Raw genomic sequence first — 20,065 nt, 5'->3', positions numbered from 1 at the left:
GATCCATTGTTCTGCTGGAAGCAGAACTGATCACCGGCGACCATGAGTCAATCGATCATGCCCACAAAATCAGACACTCCAATAAAAAACCCAGACGAAACGAGCTCTGATGAGCTTCCAGGTAACTAATTAGATGGGGGTTTCTGAAAGGGAGCTCTCCTGGCGGGGACACAGAAGCCCTGCCTTTCCTCCCACATGCCTCTGTCCTCTGGAAAACCTTTCACACACGATCTGACAACTGTGAGCCACCCTGCACGAGCCATCTAACGTGAAGAGGGACTGGTGGGATCCCCAACTTACAGACTTTGTCCGTCAGAAGCTGTAGAAGTCCAGAGCTGTAATTGCTAAAGTTAGGCAGACGGGAAGAAGTCTTGGGGATTGGGCCCTCAACCTGTGAGGTCTAATGTCAACTAGATGCTAGGATCTGATTTGAATCCACAGACCCCCAGTTGTATGTGCCAGTAAACTCATGGGTGGGAAAAAATCCTCATATATTTGGGTGAATGCATATTAACAGAAAGACCTTGAAGACCTTAAAAATAGCAGAAACAGAGTTTTGTTTTTCCTCAGTAGCTCAGAACCGTGCTTCAAAATAAGTACAAAGAAGAGTCGGTGAATTCAGTTTCTGCCTATTTCTTTTATATAAGCACATCTCAATGTCAGCACATTATCCCAGAAAGACAACTAAGACCTGAAAAAGTCCATTCTCAAATGCTGAAAGTTAATTTGGCTGATTTACTAATTGGCAGATAATGAAAAGATCTGTGCTTGAAATGTTAAAGTAACACAAATGTTGATGGGTGGGGTTGACCAACTTCCCCACAGTAGGAAAGAAATAATTATAGGTCTGTTGGCAATGTATAAATCATGCAAAGAAGAGAAATGGTCTATGGTGTACAATTTTTAATGTCCCAAAGTACCTAACATCGCTAGTAGGAAATTTATGTGCCATTCAGTAAAAGATTTAATTACCTTAATAACAGATTTACAGCTGTTCTTTTCCTAAACCCTCCAAAAGGTATGTAAACCTCAAACTACAGGCAAAATCCCCAGGGTCTTCAAATAGTTAGGAGAATGGTGGCTTCTAACAACAGGTTTTCATGTGGCTGCATTGCGCATCTGAGTTTATACACTTTGTCTTACAGACACAGAGAGGTTCATGGCTTTGTTGAGTGGGAGCAGGCCTTTGTGCTTATGGCAGGAGGGTGTATGCCTCAGTACCTTGGAGAGGGATGAGATGCCATTAAACCATACGTCCAGAGCCATACTTTCTCATCCGCTTTCTCCGTAATAAATCAAACTGTCCACTATGCTTGCACAGTTCCTGTGTCTGTGCCAGTCAACTGGTCATGCATTGGGAAGGGAAAAGGTAGTATTACTGATTACACAACCCTAGCCCTTTGCCCAAATTTCTGAAATATTTATATATTTTTAAAAGATGTATTTATTTTGTATTTAAAGGGTACATTTTATAGAGAGAAGCCAGACAGAGGCCTTCCATCACAGCTTCACTCCCCAAATAGCCGCAAAGGCCAGAGCTGGGTCTCTCATGTAGGTACAAGGACCCAAGAACCTGAGCCATCCTCTACTGCTTTCCCACTCCATAAGTGAGGAGCTGCACTGGAAGTAGAGCATCTGGGACACAGACCAGAGCTCGTGTGGGATGCTAGCACTGCAGACGGAGGATTATTTAGCGATGCTAGCACACCAGCCCCAATAATTTAGTTTTTAAATGACAGAAAAAAAGTAGTCCCTGTAAAACTAAAAATTTCCTTAGGGGCAGAGTATATGGAATCAGGTTCAAATTAGAGTTCAACAGAAGTTTAAAGAAACATGAAATAGGAAACAAAAGTTGAAACCATTAGTCTTTTGGTCACACTTCTGCATTTGTTCCGATGAGGAAAAAATATTTTAGAAAAAAAAATTCCAGAATCAAAATACACTTTTGGAAGCATACTCTATGATTATGTCATTATAACAAATTCCCCAAAATTCAATGATTTCAAGTAACAGAAACACTATCATAATTGCAGAGAACAGAAACATGACATTGAGGTGCGGGAAGCTGTGCCCGGCCTAGAGGCTGTCTGGGGGAAACCAGTCCTTGCCCCTCCAGCTACTGCTGGATACCAGGAACCCTCATCCACGGCTCCAGCGCAGCAACCCCATCTCCAGGATCATTTACATTCTCCTCTTCCACCTGTCCTTGTTGGAGGGGACTCTGTGATGATACTGAGGGCCCAGGCGTGTCGTCCTGGATAATCTCCCCTACACCAAGACCACTGACTTAACCACACCTGCAGAGACTTTTGTTTCCAAATAAGGCAACACTTGGTAGTCCTAGAAGTCAAAATCTGACATATATAAGGGGCCACTGTTCAGCCTAAGACATACCTTAAACAAAACTTTCCCTAGAACGACAAGATGAAGAAAGATGTTTCCATCAGAATTGCAGTGACAATAAAGACTTAATTGTTTCAATCAAAGAAAAGAAACCACCAAGTTAAAAATCTGAAACTCAACCAGAAGTTGTATCCCTTAATCTGATCACTGCTTACACTGCCTTCCCCAAAAGTAGGACCTTTCTTGGTTCTCCTAAACTAAAGCATTTATCTTTAAGATCTTAAAAGTTACATCAGGATTTGATGATTTGATTTCCCTCCCTCACTCAACTCCTTCTCCCGTGTTTATTCTACAGTAGCATTCCACATTGTGTCTTATGCAACCCCAAGGCTCTTTCCATGCTAGATAAGTCTCTTGTCTTCCCTGGAGTGTCTACACCACATCTTTCTACTTCAGACTTGAAAGAGAGAGAGTGAGTGAGACTGAGAGTGACGGTGAGAGAGAGAGAGAGAGAGAGAGAGAGAGAGAGAGACGTATCTTTGTTCAAACCCTTTGTCATGGGCCCAGCATTCTAGTCTAGCAGCTTAAGTCCTCACCTTATACACACCAGGATCCCATATGGTCACCAGTTCGAATCCCGCGGGGTCTACTTCCATTCTTGCTCTTTGCTGATGTGCCTGGGAAAGCCGTGGACCCTATTCCCATGTGGGAGACCTAGGTGAAGATGGTGAATCCCGGCTTCAACCTGACCAAGCCAAAACTCTCTCATCCCCTCTCTGTAACTTTGCCTTTCAAATAAAATAAACCTTTAAAAAATTTAACAAAATTTAAAAAAAAACATATAACCTTCATACTGACACACACATTTATACACATGCACTCTCCCACCCAGTCACATATCCACACCCACATTGTAATTAAACACACACACCCCCATTCACACACTCATATACATATTCATTGGGATACATAAACAGTCATATACTTATCCATACTAGTACTAGTTTTTGAAGAGATTAGCTTTACTCTACTGTATCATTTGAGCACTTTCCTCAAAACTCCATTGACTATGTATGAGGATTAATTTATGGGCTCTTTTTGATTACATTGACCTATAAATCAATTTTTATGTTAGTATTATGTTGTTTTAATTACTACAGCTTTGTAGTATGCTCTGAAATAAAGCAGTTGTTGGTTTTTCTTGCTCAGAATTGTTTTAGCTATTCTGTTTTTTTTATTCTATATAAATGTTAGGACTATTTTTACTAACTCTCCAAAGCATGACATTGTATTTTGATAAAAACAGCAATGAATCTGTATATTACGTTAGATATTATAAACATTTTAATGGTATTGCCTCTTCTGATCCTTAAGTAGGGACAGCCATCCATATTTTTATGTTCCTGATGATTTCTCTCATTAATGCTTGGTAATTTTCATTATAGAGATATTTCATACCTTTGGCTAGGCTTATACATAAATATCTGATTTTTTGTTGTTGTCATCATTGTGAATTACTTTTCCTTCTCGATTTCTTTCTTGAGTTCACCATTAGCATACATTCTACTGCTTTTTAATGTTTCCCTTATAACCTGCACCTTTCCTGATTCTGTTTAGCAATTCTAACACCTTTTAAGGATTGTTCAGGTTTTTCCATGCACAACATTAGGCTGTCTGTAAACATAGAAAACTTTACTTCCTATTTCTACTTTGACACTATTTCTCTGTCCTCGCTAGTCATTCTTGCTGACTCTTTCAGTACCATACCGGATGGGAGTGGCAGAAGCAGACAGCCTGCCTTTGTTCCCTTTCACCTTTCCCTCCACGCACTATGACATTGGCTAGTGTTTTGTTAAGGAATGTTCCTTCTATACCTAATTTGTAGATTTTGTCATGAAAGGGTTTTGAATCTTATCCAATACTTTCTCTGCATCTATTGAGAAAATCATATGTTTTCTGTTCTTCATTTTGTTGATGTTTTCCATTTTATTTTGTGACATATATTGATTTGCAAATGTTGACCCACCCTTGCCTTCCTAGGGTAAATTACACTTGAACATCATGTATGATACTTTTGATGTGGTTTGGGTTCAACTTAATAGCATTTTGTTGAGGATTATTGCATGCATGTTCAATTAGGATAGAAGTTTGGTATTTGTCTTTGTTTATTCCTAGTATCAAAGCAATGTTGATCCCATAAAAAGAGTACGGGATAATTCCATTCTGTTTAGATATTTCCATTTCTACAGTGGATTCTGAAAGTTGACATTCTTGCATCAAATGTAAGGAATGCTTGCCCTGTTCTCACATAAGATACTTTATGGAAGAAAATAAACCTGAATTTGTCTTGGCATCCCAACTCGAGAACAAACATATTACACACAAAGGACATGTGTTTCCTTCTAATCTCACAAACTTAAATCAAGTTCTGGAATTAATGTCATTGCTATCTCATATCATGCTTATATTCACCCTAAAGTGGAAACTCAGAATATGTTTAAAAAACAGATCCAAATAAGACATAACACATACTTTCTAAGAATTTTGATAAATAAGTTGCAATTTGAATTTAAATATAAACTACTATTTTTACTACACAGTAATATAATGGGGCATAGGCAAAAGTTACTAGTAAATTGCCTCTTTCCCTTATACAGTCTATCATGGGATAGTTCAGGATTACTTGGTCCACCCCTGCCCTGACACTCTTGAAGAGATCTTACAACTTTTCGCATCCCCACCCTCAACATCCTTGGTCTCATGATTACAAACTGTTAAAGAGAACAAACCCACAGGAGACTGTCATTACAACAGATTTTCCACCTTCTCTTGTCCGAGAGACCCTCAGAATCAGTCATGTAACTTTTCTTTCCATCTAACTCAATCATAAAGATAAGCAATCTTTCCACCCTTTCATGAACTACTTTCCAAACTTCACTGTGCCCTAAAAACCAAGACCTTCATGAACTAAATTGATAATATCACTGCCGTATCAATGAATTCTCTTCTTGTTCTAACCCTCTTTTTTTCTAGGCAAGCAGCTTCTCATTAGCTCTCTCAAGGGGGAGTTAGCCTTTTCTTCCACCCTTCATATACTCAAGGGCTTTAGATGAGGTCAACTTCTTCCTTGATCTCCGCTGACACTTTGCATTTATCTTTTTTTTCAGATTTATTTATTTTTATTGGAAAATCAGATACACAAACAGGAGGAGACAGTGAGGAAGATCTTCTGTCCGTTGATTCACTCCCCAAGTGGCCACAATAGCCAGAGCTGCGCTGATCAGAAGCAAGGAGCCTGGAGCCTCTTTCAGGTCTCCCATGCAGGTATAGGGTCTCAAGACTTTGAGTCGTCCTCGACTGCTTTCCTAGGCCATTAGCAGGGAACTGGATGGGAAGCAGGGCTGCCAGTATTAGAATCAGCACCCATATGGGATTCTGGTGCATGCAAGGCAAGGACTTTAGCCAATAAACTACCACAATGGACCCACTTTCTATTTATCTTATCTTTGAAAAAAACCATGGAAGTTCATCGATTCATAGGAAACCATCTTTTCAGGTCGCAGCCTCTCAGAAAATGATTATTTCACTTTCCTTTGTTCTCAAAACTCCAGTTACTTCTAGTCCCATTCCACCAAAGTGAAAACTTCACACACAACACCGTTGAGAAAACCAAAGCAACTCCACTAGTTAAATCCACTGATCCACCACATCTGTGCCAAGGCCCAGCCTTCCTCCTGAGTTCACAGACAGCCTGTCCTTTCTCCTGTACAATGTTCCTTTCCTTTCACAACTTGCTCACTTCCCTCATTTTTGTTCAGTTTCTATATTCTATGTTGGATGCATCTTATCTTCACCTGTAAATGTAGGAATCCATCTTTGAATTTGCCTCATCTAAATTGACTAGGTGATCTTATCTAAGTCAATGATTATAAGCAAAATCTATACTTTTTTGCTGACACTTTGGTCATTCCCAAAATGTAGTGTTGAGCCATGAAACACAGTCCTAACATTTTAGTCCATTTTGTTACACTAACAGAATAGCTTAAAATGGGTTATCTGTGACGGACAGATATTTCTTTCATATGGAAGCTGAGAAGTCAAGGGTTGGAAGACATGCACCTGTGAGGCCCTCAGCACTCTGTCCTCATGGGGCAAGGTGGAAGGAGATAGGGCAACTGGTCATGTGTGCAGGAGATCAAACTCATGAACCTTATCTTTGAAAAAAACAATGGAAGTTCATTGATTCATAGGAAATCATCTTTTCAGGTCAAAGCCTCTCAGAAAATGATTATAATTTTATAATTGACATTAGTCCATTGAGAGCCTAGTTCTCATCATCTAATGACCTTTCAGACATCCCAACTCTTAACACTGCTGTATTGAGGACTGAGTCCTCAACTTAATGTTTTTGAGGAGACATGTGTTTTCCTTGTGAAAGAGATACAAAATATCTCAATTTTTAAACTAGTTACTGAAATATTCTGGATACATTGGAAGCATGACTATATTACCAAAATTAATTTTACCTGTTGCTTTTAAGACATGGGCACTGTGAAATTTTTTTATTATAACATTTGTGACCCACACTTTAATGGCTCCAACAGTTCCTGAGTCCACTTTATATGGTAGATAATCTATGTGACATTAAACTTATGTCTCGTATGAAATTCAAAGCTACCTTGTCTAAATTTCAACTCCTGACTTCTGTTCATTCCAAGGTGCATCTCCCTTTCCTCCACATCTCAGGAAGTTTCAATTAACATTTTCCAGCTCATTGGGACCAACGCCAAGAATGTATTTCATGGCTCTCCCTATCTGTCACGCAGTACACCGGATCTTTCAGCAACTACTGACAGTTCTGCCACTAGAATCTTGGTAAAGGAGCATTTAAGGAGGTGACCCCAGGGAACAGGAATAAAGGCCCAGGCAACAAGGAAGAGCTCATGTAAGAATCCTTTTTGAGTTGGCCACCAATGCATGACCCTGGTTATTTCACTGCATGGAATCTTCTGCGAAGCTGATAGACTGTTACTGAGAACCTTCTACTCAGAGGAAAAAGGAAAAAAAAAAAAAAAAAAGATTTCTCTCCAGTAGCTGTCATCCCTGTCAGTGCTGAACCCAGCCCTGTAGGTCTCAAACCAGGGTGAGTTCAGGGAAGGTTGTAGCAGAAATCAGAAGCAAGCACTGGCTGGAACGTGAGATGAGACAAGGAGTTTTCCAGCGTGCAGGAATGATGTTTAACCAACGATCCACATGCAGCAGTGCATCTGCAGTCAGTCTCAGGAGAACTGACCATGCAACCAACATCTCTTCTGAATGCCTACAATCAGTGCTATCACATGGGTGGTTTGGAACTGGCAATGTGAAAACAATGTGTGCCATGGCAATCAGTGAGAGCCGGAAATGAGAGCTTTCCTAATTTCTTCATCCAAAGTTCCTACTTCCTAGCACACTACTGCCTACAAGGTTCTGCCTTTATACAGCATCACCCCGTTCCTCTCTAACCCGTTCTCAGAACAACAGCCACAACAGTTAATGTTTTCACGCCTTTGAAAAAATTCTCTATATCCCCCTTCCTGAGTCATTGTCAATAGTTTTCCCATTACCTAAAACTTCATATTCCTTGTCTGAGTAACTCTTATCTTTTTGTATCTTTGTCCAAATAGCATTTCCTCCAGAAACCATTTGCCGATCTCATAGTCCTTTGTGTATGTATGTATATGATTATTTAATTGACATCTGCATCCCTAGCATGACTACAGTTTGGGATTACACAAGTCAATCCATTTGTTGCAGCCTTGTATTCTCTATCATGACCTTCACAAATTTACAAACTACCTCAATAAATGTTTTTCAATCAACATATACTAACACCACTATTATTACTCTCTCATGTGGGCAATCACCCTGAAAGGAAAACACAGAGGTTTCAATATTTCTGTATTACTTCCCAACATAATCCACTGTGCCAAATCTGTTACAGATCCACAAGGTTATGGGACATGAAAAATGGTTTTTAAGGTGACATGAGATGGGACTGGTGCGATGGCTTAATGGCTAAACTCTCGCCTTGCAAGTACTAGGATCCCTCATGGGCGCTGATTCAAGTCCTAGCTGCTCCAATTCCCATCCGGCTTCCTGCTTGTGGCCTGGGAAAGCACACCGTATGGCCCAAAGCCTTGGGACCCTGCACCTGCGTGGGAGGCCAGGAAGAAGTGTACTTCTTTTTTGTAATTTTTCAGGGACATACTTTATGTCTATACTATACACACTATATATCATATATATCTTATATATGATATATCCTAATTATGTATATGTAATGTATGATATACATACTATAAATCTCAGTAGGTGCTGGTCTACATTCCAACTCAGTGAAGACCATAGTTTTCACCATTATGTCAGCACACCTCCAATTCTGAACTCTTCTGTCTGTGCTGCCTTTATTGCCACTTACAGGAAAGGCAAGGACATGACTCTCCCCTGGGTCTCCTGCTCTACTTTATTAAGTTTATATAACTATACCTCTTTCATATCTATCTAATCTCTCCCTTCAGTTCTATCCCCAGTGCCACTGCGCTGCCTTCATTTCTCATTCCTTCTCACGTGAAGGATTATCTCCTTATCAGCCTCTATGACTCCAAAACACACGATACTCCATCTTTTTACCAGTAAACATTCTAAAATGCAAATGTGATCACTGAGACTTTTTTGAAGGTTTACACATTTGTAGGTAAAACCAGATGTTGTTCAAACTAGCTTTTTTAATAACTCCCCTTCTAGCCTTTTATGTGCCGTGAATACACCACAATTATTCTCTTAGATACACCTTGCCAGATTGAGATCAGACTGTCAAGTAGGTAAGATTTCCCTTACTGCTCACTGCTTACATATCCTTCAAATTTTATCAAGTATTTTAAGTTTTCTGGGAATCCATCTCTGACTCATAAATCTGAATTGGATTTTTACTAATTTTTAAAAAGTAGAATTTGCTTCTATTACAGTATCAGTCATACTATGTCATAAACGTATGTTTGTCTTCTTCATCCAAAGCATACACATCACATACATCAAATCTGAACCCTCTGAGAGCAGAGACATGTTTTAACTCTTTACACCTAAGAAAATAAGTATGAGTATTCACTGAAAAAATATGTGACCCTCAGCATTTCAGTATGACACATATCTGTCTTTAGTCCTGGCCTTCCTCTCGTTTAAGTACCAGAGCTCCTTTCCAACTGCCTAATGGTCATCTCTACATACAGACCTATGTAACTACCTCTAAAACTCCATTCTTCACCTTCCTTTTCCCCCATCTGACCCCAAAAGCTGCTTGTGATCCTACTATGGTTCACATGTTTTGTGTCTTTCAAAATTTATGGTGAACTCAATGTGACAATATTAAAAGGGCAGGGTCTCTAGGGAAATGATTAAGCCATAAAGGCAGAATCCTCATAAATGAGATTGAGGTCCTGACCAAAGAGGCCCCAAAGCCACCTGGAGGCGCTTCTTCACCTTTGTCTCTTGCACCGGGTGAGAACGCAGCTGTCCTGCCTTCTGAAAGACACTGTGCTCAGGCTACCATCTTGGAAGCAGAGACCAGGCCCTCACAAGACCCCAAACCTGCTGATAACTTCATCTTGGTATTCTAGCATCTACAAATATGAGCAGAAATTTCTGTTGTTAATCCTTACCCAATCTCAGAGATTTTGTAACAGCAAGAGGACTAGACCATGACACCACCTGTTGCCCATTTCAATTTAATGTTGTCTGTCCATTTCCTAAGACCAGACAGAAGCTTTAATATCTTTCTCAACGTCTGCTTATCTGGAGCCCTTCCAGCTCCTGCCTGGGCCAGCTCATTGCCACACAGCCTCCTTGGTTAGTTCTTGGCTACCATTCTTTCCATAGACTTCTCTGCCAGTTTTATTTTTCTAACAGAAAAATGGCCTTTCCTATTCTCACCCTACTCCTAAAAATGTTCTCCTTAAAACAAATTTGCCATGAGATTCCTTTGATAAATTTTCATTGCAGCCCATGATCGGCTGCTTTTCAGTGTTTCTATAGTGCTTTGCCTATATTCTACCACAGCACAGTCACACATATGCCAGGATGCCACCCCGTGTTACTCTCACCATGAGTGAGAAAAGGGTTTTAGTTGAGTTTTTCTTTTTGGTTTTTTTTCCAGTTCCTAACATAATGCTAGCAGCGAATAGGCACTCTTTGTTGTTGAAGTTTTAAAAAGACAAATCAGTAAATGAATAAATTTAGAAATAACATTAGGAAAATGTGAAGATGAGGCCATAAAAGTTGTAACAATCAATTTATCATAAGAGGCCATTTATTCATGTCATCAGAATCAGGGAAATGCATCATTCTGCTTAAATGAACCTTGAATCTCACTTTACCAAACTCCTGGTAGAAAGGACACCTTGCCTGGGGATAAAATCTAAGAGTAGGATTTTCACACAACAATTGGAATACCACTTAGGCCACTGCATCTCATGAAGGAGCACCTGGGTTTGGAGCCCAACTTTCTGGCCATGTACACCCTAGGCAACAGGAGATGGCCAAAGCAATTCAGTCCCCACCACTCATGAGGAAGACCTAGCCTGAGCTTCAGGTTCCTACCTTTACCCTGGGCTATCGCTGGCTGTTGGAGAGATTTGGAAGAAAACAATGAGTAGAAGGCATGAAATGTGTATGAATACCTGTGTCTTTTCAGATTAAACAACCCAAAGGGGCAAAACTCTATAGCTCCCCCAAACATACTCAAAAACAAGTTGCTTGCTTTACCTATTTTGCTCAACAGGAGAATTCAGTGAACAAACTCAAGATTGTGTTGGCAATAGCACAATAAAGTCTCCGAGGATTTGTATTAGAAGGACTATCATAGCTGGAAAGCTGAAGACACCAGCCAGCCAATTTAATTCCTAGCTGGATATTTTCTTCTCAACTCCTGGCGGGCCCCAGAAGTCAGCAACTCTGTGAATCCTTTTCAGGCACGTGAGAAGCAATCACTTTGGGGCCAGTTGGTTCTGCGTCCTTGTCTCTGCCTCCTCACAACCCCTTGCCCCCAAAAGAAACTTACCTTTTGCAATGAGATCTATAGGCTCATATTTTTCTTTTACAGTAAAAAGTTGAAGTTTCTTGAAGCAAGTTTGTTCTGAGGGCTCTTGAACTTGTTCATATTTAGGAAACTCCTTGGGACAAATATTTCTGAGTGCTGCTTGATGCACATGAACAACATCATGTATTTCCCCTTTTTTAGCCTCCAAAGGTATGAATTTGACAGATTTGGGTCTTTGGTGTTTATTTCTGAAAACATTTATAGAAGTTCCATGAGCTTGATTCTGTAAATAAAATTACATTTTAACCAAATTTTAGTATACAATTCTGTAATAAATTAATAATACAATTCTAGCTCCAGTAAATGCATTTTATAAAACACATCACTGTGTAAGATGTCACTACAAAGAACATTATAATAATCAGTTAAATGTGATATTATATCATGAAGTGCTCCAAAAAGTCTTCATAAGAATCAAGGTTATACTTTACTATGAAAGGATGTAGAACATACATAAAGTAGTAACTTCCTTTTCAACTATGATACATTAAATACAGGTTTTTAAGCCTATTTAGAAGCAGAGTTTCAAATACACATACATGAATTTAATCATTTTAGAGGCCTGGGTTATGACCCAGAAAATTCAGCAACTGCCTGTGGTGCCAGAACGCTACACCGCCTCAACTCTCCAAGTCCAGGGCATGCTGTTTCCCCTCAGTTCCCTAGTAGCATGTCTTGGAAAGTAGTGGAAGGTTTTTGCAATGCCTGGGCCCCAGTTACCCCTCTGGGAGACCAAGACAGAGTCTAGGTTCCTTGCTTGGGCCTGGCTCCTGTCCTGACTGTGTTGACCATTTGGGGTGTGAACCAGAAGAAAGAAGTGCTATCTCTTTTTCTCTCCATCTCTCCATCTCCCTCTGCCTTTCAAACAAATAAAATTTTGAAAACAGTTTGTTTCCAATCATCATTGCAAACTTTCAAATGTTCACAAAACGCTAACATCTCCAAATGTATTTCTTGGTTGACCTACAAATCATTGAACATACAGAAAGTGTGCTCTCAGAAATGCATATTAAAAATAGGATATATATTTCAGGTTATTCCAATCACTTCTTTGCTTCTTAATTCTGTCTAGCACAAGAAATCACAAAATAAGATTGCTCTAGGTATTTGACAGGCAATTTTATCTAAATAATGATAATTTTTTCTTTTTGGTTTTTTGTTTTTGTTTTTAAAGCCAGTTACAAATATGTAGGAAGAGTGCTCGCTTTGGCAGCACATATACTAAAATTGAAACGATACAGAGAGGATTAGCATGGCCCCTGTGCAAATATGACATGCAAATTAGTGAACGGATCCATATTTTTCATGGCGCTGTAAATTTCTATTTTTCTTCCTGCTGCTGATTTTGTTTTGAGGCTTTTCATTTAAGGGAATGTATAGTAACTGTATAATGGAGACTATCATATCCAGATGTGAGGGTACAATGCAGTGTGCATCTTCACTTCCAGACAAAGACGGATTCCCAATGAAACTGTTTACAGTTTGACAATAGGATGCTGAATTCTCTGCCATTGTCCATGCCCACAATGATGGACATAGGATTGTTTATGAAGAACTATATTGTAGTAATAATTTAGGGGAACACAGTGGGGGTAAGGAAAATCCCAAGGCCTATGGAACTATGTCAGAAAATGATAATAACGAAAGAATTTTAAAATAAAACAAACAAAAAAGAGAAATAAGAAGAGACAGAAATAAAAAGAATGTGACACAGAAAGAAATCTTCCATCCACTAGGTCACTCCCCAGGAGGCTACAATGGTCAGAACTGGGCCAGGCAAAAGTTAGGTGCTTCACCCTGGTCTCCCATCTGGCTAGCAAGGGCCAAGGTCATCCTTCCTTGCTTTTCCTCATCCAGTAGGAGAAGGAAGACTAGAAGTGGAGCAGCTGTGACATGAACTAATGTCTACCTGGGATCTTGCATCACAGGTGATAGTTTTACCTACTACGCCACAGTGACAGTCTTTATAATTCTTCTTTAGAGTTACAGTTCTTTCCTCCTAACAAACAATGGTTTAGAACAATTTAAACTATGCTATTTCAAGATGTAAACAAGAAACTGTCATATGTTATTATTACTTTTGCCAAACAATCTAAGATATAATATTTGGCTGTGATTATTGTAAACTTATTAAAACAGGTTGCTTCAAAATAACTCAGGCTTTCATCCTACATGCCTACTGAAAATTGTTTTAAATGTTAGAAACAAGCTACTTAAGCAATATTAATAATGCTGATTACATTAACGTCAACGAAGTTGGTTGGTAATCATTCAAAAGAAACATGAAGAAAATCACCTCCCTCTTGGGTTACCACTCCCACTGCAGAGCATGAAAACCAGGACAGGGGCAGGGGTGGCTAGACAGAATGGCACCCACCAGCATGTGTGTGGGCTGGATAGTGGGTTGGTTGGGTTGAACTAGGCTTCAATGCCCATTGACATTTACAAGAGTTAAATGGGATGTGGGACAGACTGAACAAGTGTGCGGTACATACTGGCAAGTATGGGAACCAGGGTAGGGGGCAGGCCTGGTGGGGGTTATGGGGAGTCGCCCCAACTAGGTTGCAGCTCCCACTGGTTTGCGTGAGGACCGAGTATGAAGTGGACAGGATCAGGCTGGACTGCAACACCCATCGGTTCGCGTGGAAGACAGGGCTGGAAACAGAACTGATCCAGCAACTGCAATGACCAGCATTTGCATAAGCTGACTGGGGCAACGGACTGTGCCAGATCCTGTACTGGCAAGCACACAGAAGAATCAGGTCTGGGATCACCTCAGACGAAGTTTCTTTGGAGATCCCTCCAACTGAACTGCTGATCTCAGAACCCTAACCATGAAGAGACTATGTCAGCCAGTGGACTCTGAATAGGTTTCATTGCGATTGGAACAGCAAGACTGGCAGCAATTCAGACCTGTTGAACTATCAAAACTGCTTGAGCAGGACCCTCGCAGCGTGCCTGACACTGGGGACCTGGGATGGGAGGCTGGGTGCGGCTTTTCCCTTTATTTCTCCCCTGACCCCAGATACAGGGGAAAAAATGATGGTATTAGTGTGAAAACAATGGTATTACCCACTTTCCTGTAGCCCTTGACCCTTTGTACCCTAAGTAACTAAGTAAGATTATAAAAAAAATAAATAAATACAGTAAAATGAAAAAAAAAAAAGCGTATCATAGGTTCTTTAAAAAAAAAATCACAATCTTCTCTCCATCCAAGAATCACTGAACTATGCTAAAAATACTTATATAAACTTCTACAATGAATATTTCCTAAGTTTTTGAGAAGGGGATAGGATCCAAAGCCACACAGTTAACCGTCCTATGGTTCCACTGCCTTACCTGACTGTCCACTAGGCCCTTTGTCCCTCCCCCAAATGTCTGACTTCTCTCCACGTCCTGACCCTCCGTGGTCTCTTCTCTGACCCTCCCCCTCTCACCCGTTCTTTTCCCCTTCCAATTCTAAGGCATTGCGCAGAGACTTACTGAGCCAAGCACAGCGCTTATTGCTGGAGATGGAGAAGTCTAAGGAGATGGTTCCTTCCCTGGAGGAGCTGTCAGACTGACAAACAGTGCTGATGCAAAGCGATGTGGGAGAAAGCAGAAGCAAGCAGGCAAGGCCAAGGGCAGGGAAGAAAAGCATTTCCAGTGTATTTTCTAGTTTAGCTTCATCTAATCCATGTCTAAAGGGATACTGACTCAAGATAATAATTTCAAATATTTATAAGTCATAACAGGAAAACATTAGGATGGTATTAATTGGACAAACTGAACATGTGTATAACTAATTTGTACAACTGAAAAATCTTATGTCTAAATGCCATTGGCAGTTACTTTTTAAAGTTAAAATGATTTCATTTTTTCTTTTATTAAGAAATTATCACACATTAGAGTTTATGCAAGTCCTTTGGAATAATAGTTGTAGCATATGAAATGGCTAATTTCTAAAAATAATAATACTATATAGACAGAGAGCATTAACCTCCTTTATGTTTTCATGTTGGGCAATGAGGGTTTTTGCCTCTTGAAACAAATCTTGCTGTGTGACCTCTTCCACAGACCCTAAAATAAAAGCAGAGAAACATTTTTAAGTAGTTAATGTCCTTTCCAATTAAAATAGCAAAACTATGAAATTAAATTTTTGAAAGTTTTTAAGAATCTTGCAGGGCACTATAAAATGAATTTTATAAATAAACAATGTTAGTGATGCAAAATAAGGTAATAAAATGGCACTTGTTGTGTTTATCTCTATTTAAAAAATATAAATTTGGAAATGCCTTAGTAGTACATTATATTATTCTAAAATATTAAATCCCCAAAAATCTAATGAAACCTGTGAAACTGAAATATAATGGTTTCTTTTAAGCTGTTTAAATGTTACATACCAAGACTCAACACTATATTTTAACACTAAAGTTATCAAGTATACCTATGTTTCTTACATTTTATTGATAAAATTAAAACTGAAAAATTTGTATTATTAAATAGAAACATCATTGAAATAAAAGTATATACATTAAGGATGTCAAACATTATAACCCTTATTTTGTTTCCCTGTGTACACTTCCTTAATTCTTTTGCCAGAACTCGTCATCATTTTCATCGTTTCTTTTAACTAGAATTCTACATCATTAAAATTTAGTATTAGCTAAGATTTCTTCCTTATTATTATCAGATTCTGACACTTTAATTTTTTTTTTTTTTGCTTTCTTTATCTTAACTTGGACTCTGTAAATTTTTATACATTATCTATTAAGATAAGCTTTTAACTCTGGCCAGTAAGCCTGCTGTTTCTATAATTCTATATCCATTTGTCCTCAGGATCAAGACTTCCTTCAACTTCTTTTCATCTACTCAGACTTTAAAATATTAAAACTCTACTTCACACAAATAAAAGCAACATGAGATAATACTACACATCCGAGTGCGTGCTGGGCAGAACCAGGCTGGACTGCAACACCCTTGGTTCCAGTGCAAGTCGGGACTGAGAGCGGAGCCAGCCCAGCTGATTGTGGCGATGGACTATGCTGGACCCGGTCCTTGCTGGAACATGCGGGAATCTGATCTGGGAATACCTCAAAGTTTCTTTGGTGATCTCCCCAATAGAACTGCTGGACTCAGAGCCCTGGCCAGGAGAGGACGGAGGACGGAACAGGTCAATCAACCACCTCAGCTAAATGTTGAGCAGCGAAATACTGGGCAAATGAAGACTCTATGATGGACTGTGACAATCAGTGGCTTCTTCAATGACCTAATCGAGCTGAGAGTGGTGAGACTGGCAGCGATCCATACCTGGAGGACTATTAAGACCACTTGAGCAAGTATCTCAGCATGCCCCACATCCGGGACTTTGGGAGGGTGGGAGACTGGGTGGGGATTCTCCCTCAATATCCCCCTTCACCTCAGATACATAAATAGTATAATAAAAATATATATTTAAAAAAAATACTACACATCCACCTACTGGTATAGCTACAATTTGAAAATGTTGAATTCTGACAAAGATAAGCATATTGATTGACATACAAATATGTGATAAATCAAGCAGACTAAGAACCAGACACTAGATGTATGCGTATTGTCTTAAATTTCGTTAATGTTTGCTGTATATTTAGATTTTTCATAATATAATATTCGGGCAAAATTATTTTCATTCTTAACACAAAATCCCTCTCTGTTCACCTCACGCACACTCAGGGCCACAGACAGTTGTGCAATACAGCCTTGAGTAATGAAGCCAAAGAAAGTTCTGGCAATAAAGGAGAGAGAGGCTTAGATTCTAGCCCACTTGAAAAGTACTACGTGAGGAGGGCAGCCATCTACTCTAAGTGCCTCATCAGGATAACCGGTGTTGGAACTGACTGCACATTCTGGAAGAACACAACCTCCCCGTGCTCTCTCCAGCTTCTCCCTTCCCTCCACCATGATCCATGACAATGCTTTAAGTTATTAGCAAAGTCAAATCTCCCTGTCCTACCACATCTGCCACTGCATCTCCCCATATCAAGGGCTCTCGGTGTATTTCCAAGAACAGTAATTGGTGGCATTGTTTTCCTTTCAATAAAAAATTAGTTGTCAAGGCCTTCAGCACATGTTTCTGGAGAAGCCCATATATTCTTTGTGCAGACTGAAGCATAGTTGCATGTGACAACAAAGTGATTCCTAAGAATCTCTCCGTTCAAAGTCACTGGCCCTCGGGAAGAAGAGATAGTACTTAATAAACTAGTTTCCTTCAACTAAAATCTGATTCCACTTTCAGAAGGTCTATAGCCAGAGTGAGCACTTCCTTAAGCAAAAAGCAGTAAGCCGATCTCAGATGAGGCGCCTTTTCCTTCTCTTAGGACAATCCTGTCTTCCTTTAATTCCCCCTTTCAGACTATTCTCCCTTAGACTACTTTAATGACAATTCTACTTAAATCACAACTGCAACACTGCACTTGACAAGCAGTATAGCGAAACACTTCACGGATTTTTGTTAAAAGCATGGCTTTGTGAAAACCCTCCCGTCTTCACTGAAAACAAAGCTGTACATGTGGCCCCACCTTCATTCACAGGTGAAGCTTCGAGAAGCACAGGCCACACAGGCATGCCATCAGGCATGCCAACGCAATGGTCTTCCGAGTTGCCTGCCGGTTTTGTTTTTGTTTTGTTTTGTCTTTGTTTTTGGTATTATTACACATCAGCAGCTTTTTCTAATGCCACCAACTCCCTACATGTCCCGCAGCCTCCTCTGGGATTTGGTTGGTCATCCTGGTGATACTTTGCCTTTAAACCAACACTTGTAAATTAATGTGCTGATGGAACTGTTTGATTTTTCTCCTTTGTAACTAACAATCAGCCTTTGCCAAGCAGTTGATTGACCAAGGTAGAATTTTCTTGCTAGCTAGGATCTTTGAAGATCAGTGTACTTGATTTTCTCAACCCGCATGTGTCACCTGTCACCTGTGAACTCTGATGGGACTCGTGCACTGTGACAACTCCAACAGCCTTCTTGGGGCCTGTCGAAGGAGTCTGTCTCATTGAGGGTCTCCATGGCATATCTGACCAGTCAGGCTATGAGACTCTTGGATACAGCAAGGCCTGGGAGAATTCATGAAGGAGCAGACGGCCAGGCACTGCCAAAAAGCAGCAACTTCACATGGATCCTATAGGATAACCACCGAAACAATGTAGACACATTATTTCAAGCCAGTGGGTGTGCAGCCTTGTTGTCATTAAAGGTACTAAGCCAGCTCTGATTTTCACCCATAACTGAAAATTAACCTTCAAACAAAAGAGATATATCTTCAACTAGAATCAGTAATTCATATTTCACTTAGAAAACCCAATCCTAAAATCATTTATTTTTATAATTTCTGAAGATATCCATATACGCAATATAAGTCTAAGTATTACAGGAAATTAAATGACTCTAACATTTAAGACTCATTCAGTAAGTAATATTTGATGTTTCTCTTTTTTGTTTACAGTAGGATAAGTATATGGGAAAACCATGTAATTCTTATATTCAAGCGTATATCATAGCAAATTGTTAAGAGGAATTTACCAAGGCCAGTTCCTTCACTATTAAGAACATCCTCATAACCTTTTTAATATATATACCATATATAATATGATATGTATGATATGATGTATAACATGTATAATATGTATATATGTATAATATGATATGTATGAATATAATATGTATTCATAACATGTAGAATGATCTTCAGGAGCTTACATTTCTAAATATTACCATTTAATGTTTGAATTCCATTTTGCTCCTGAACCTTATTTTACTGTTTTAATTCTCAGTGTTCTCACTGGTAAAATGAGGATGATAATAATATCATCAGACAGTTGTTCAGCATATTCACTTGGATACTGTTACAAAGAACTTAGCGCAGTGTCTGGCGCATAATAAGCCTTCAACAAACCTAGATGATACGGTGATGATGACTGGTATTACTGAGTCACTGTCAGCAAGCTAAAGCTTTCCCCAATAGTATTTATACAATCAGTTTAATGAGTCAATGCTCAGATCTGCAATAAACAAAGACAACACCACTTTCCAATTCAGTTGGAATTAATAATCTTATTGCTGTTTTTATCCAACCTTAATTAAATAGTTTCACAGATAATAAAATTCTTGATACTTGAAATTTTTCAATTTACTAAATCCCCAAAGCAATAATAAATCATTATAAGCAATAACAAATTTTTCATAATAAAGTTCATGAAGAGGTTGAAATGGTCATATTAAAGTTACATAAAACATGAGTTCAAATATTAACATTTCCATGGGGAAAGAAAATATGAACACCTATAACCCCAACGGTTTTCACTAAAGTACATACTTAAGTGTAAGTGTTATTCCAAGATCCTTTGTTTAATGCTCATGTAGTAATTGTTCATAAGTCTGCGGTTTCTCTTTCTGTTTCAGAGATTCTGTGTAGTTTCTCCAGCAAGCCTAAGAATATACCGAAAGAAAAACTTGCTTCGGAAACTCTGACAGGCAATGAGCCATTTCCTGATTATTGTCGTGGAATAAGTCTTTTGTGCATCCAAAAAAAACCTAGGGGCTCACAAACATGTGTTTTCCATAAGCAT

General features: G+C 39.2%; 1 protein-coding gene and 1 non-coding gene across 4 annotated transcripts in view; one reads left to right on the top strand and one right to left on the bottom strand.

Annotated features, from left to right (window-relative positions):
- The window catches only part of IQCM (IQ motif containing M), a 420,838-nt gene that overhangs the window by 288,019 nt on the left and 112,754 nt on the right, over positions 1–20,065 (bottom strand). For all 3 annotated transcript variants that reach the window (XR_009245823.1, XM_058666784.1, XM_058666785.1), the window contains exons 3-4: positions 15,456–15,535; positions 11,438–11,699 (exon numbers count right to left, since the gene is read on the bottom strand). Coding sequence is in view for 2 of the 3 variants with exons in the window: in XM_058666784.1 (XP_058522767.1) it covers positions 11,438–11,699; positions 15,456–15,535 (342 nt within the window). In the remaining variant the exon portion in view is untranslated. The remainder of the gene's footprint in view (positions 1–11,437; positions 11,700–15,455; positions 15,536–20,065) is intronic.
- LOC118759036 (U6 spliceosomal RNA) lies at positions 12,674–12,780 on the top strand. The gene has a single exon (XR_004995944.1). It is a non-coding gene; the product is annotated as a U6 spliceosomal RNA (small nuclear RNA).

Source organism: Ochotona princeps, chromosome 7, assembly GCF_030435755.1.
Source record: "Ochotona princeps isolate mOchPri1 chromosome 7, mOchPri1.hap1, whole genome shotgun sequence".
Classification (NCBI taxonomy): domain Eukaryota; kingdom Metazoa; phylum Chordata; class Mammalia; order Lagomorpha; family Ochotonidae; genus Ochotona; species Ochotona princeps.
This window is presented reverse-complemented; position numbering and strand designations above follow the sequence as displayed.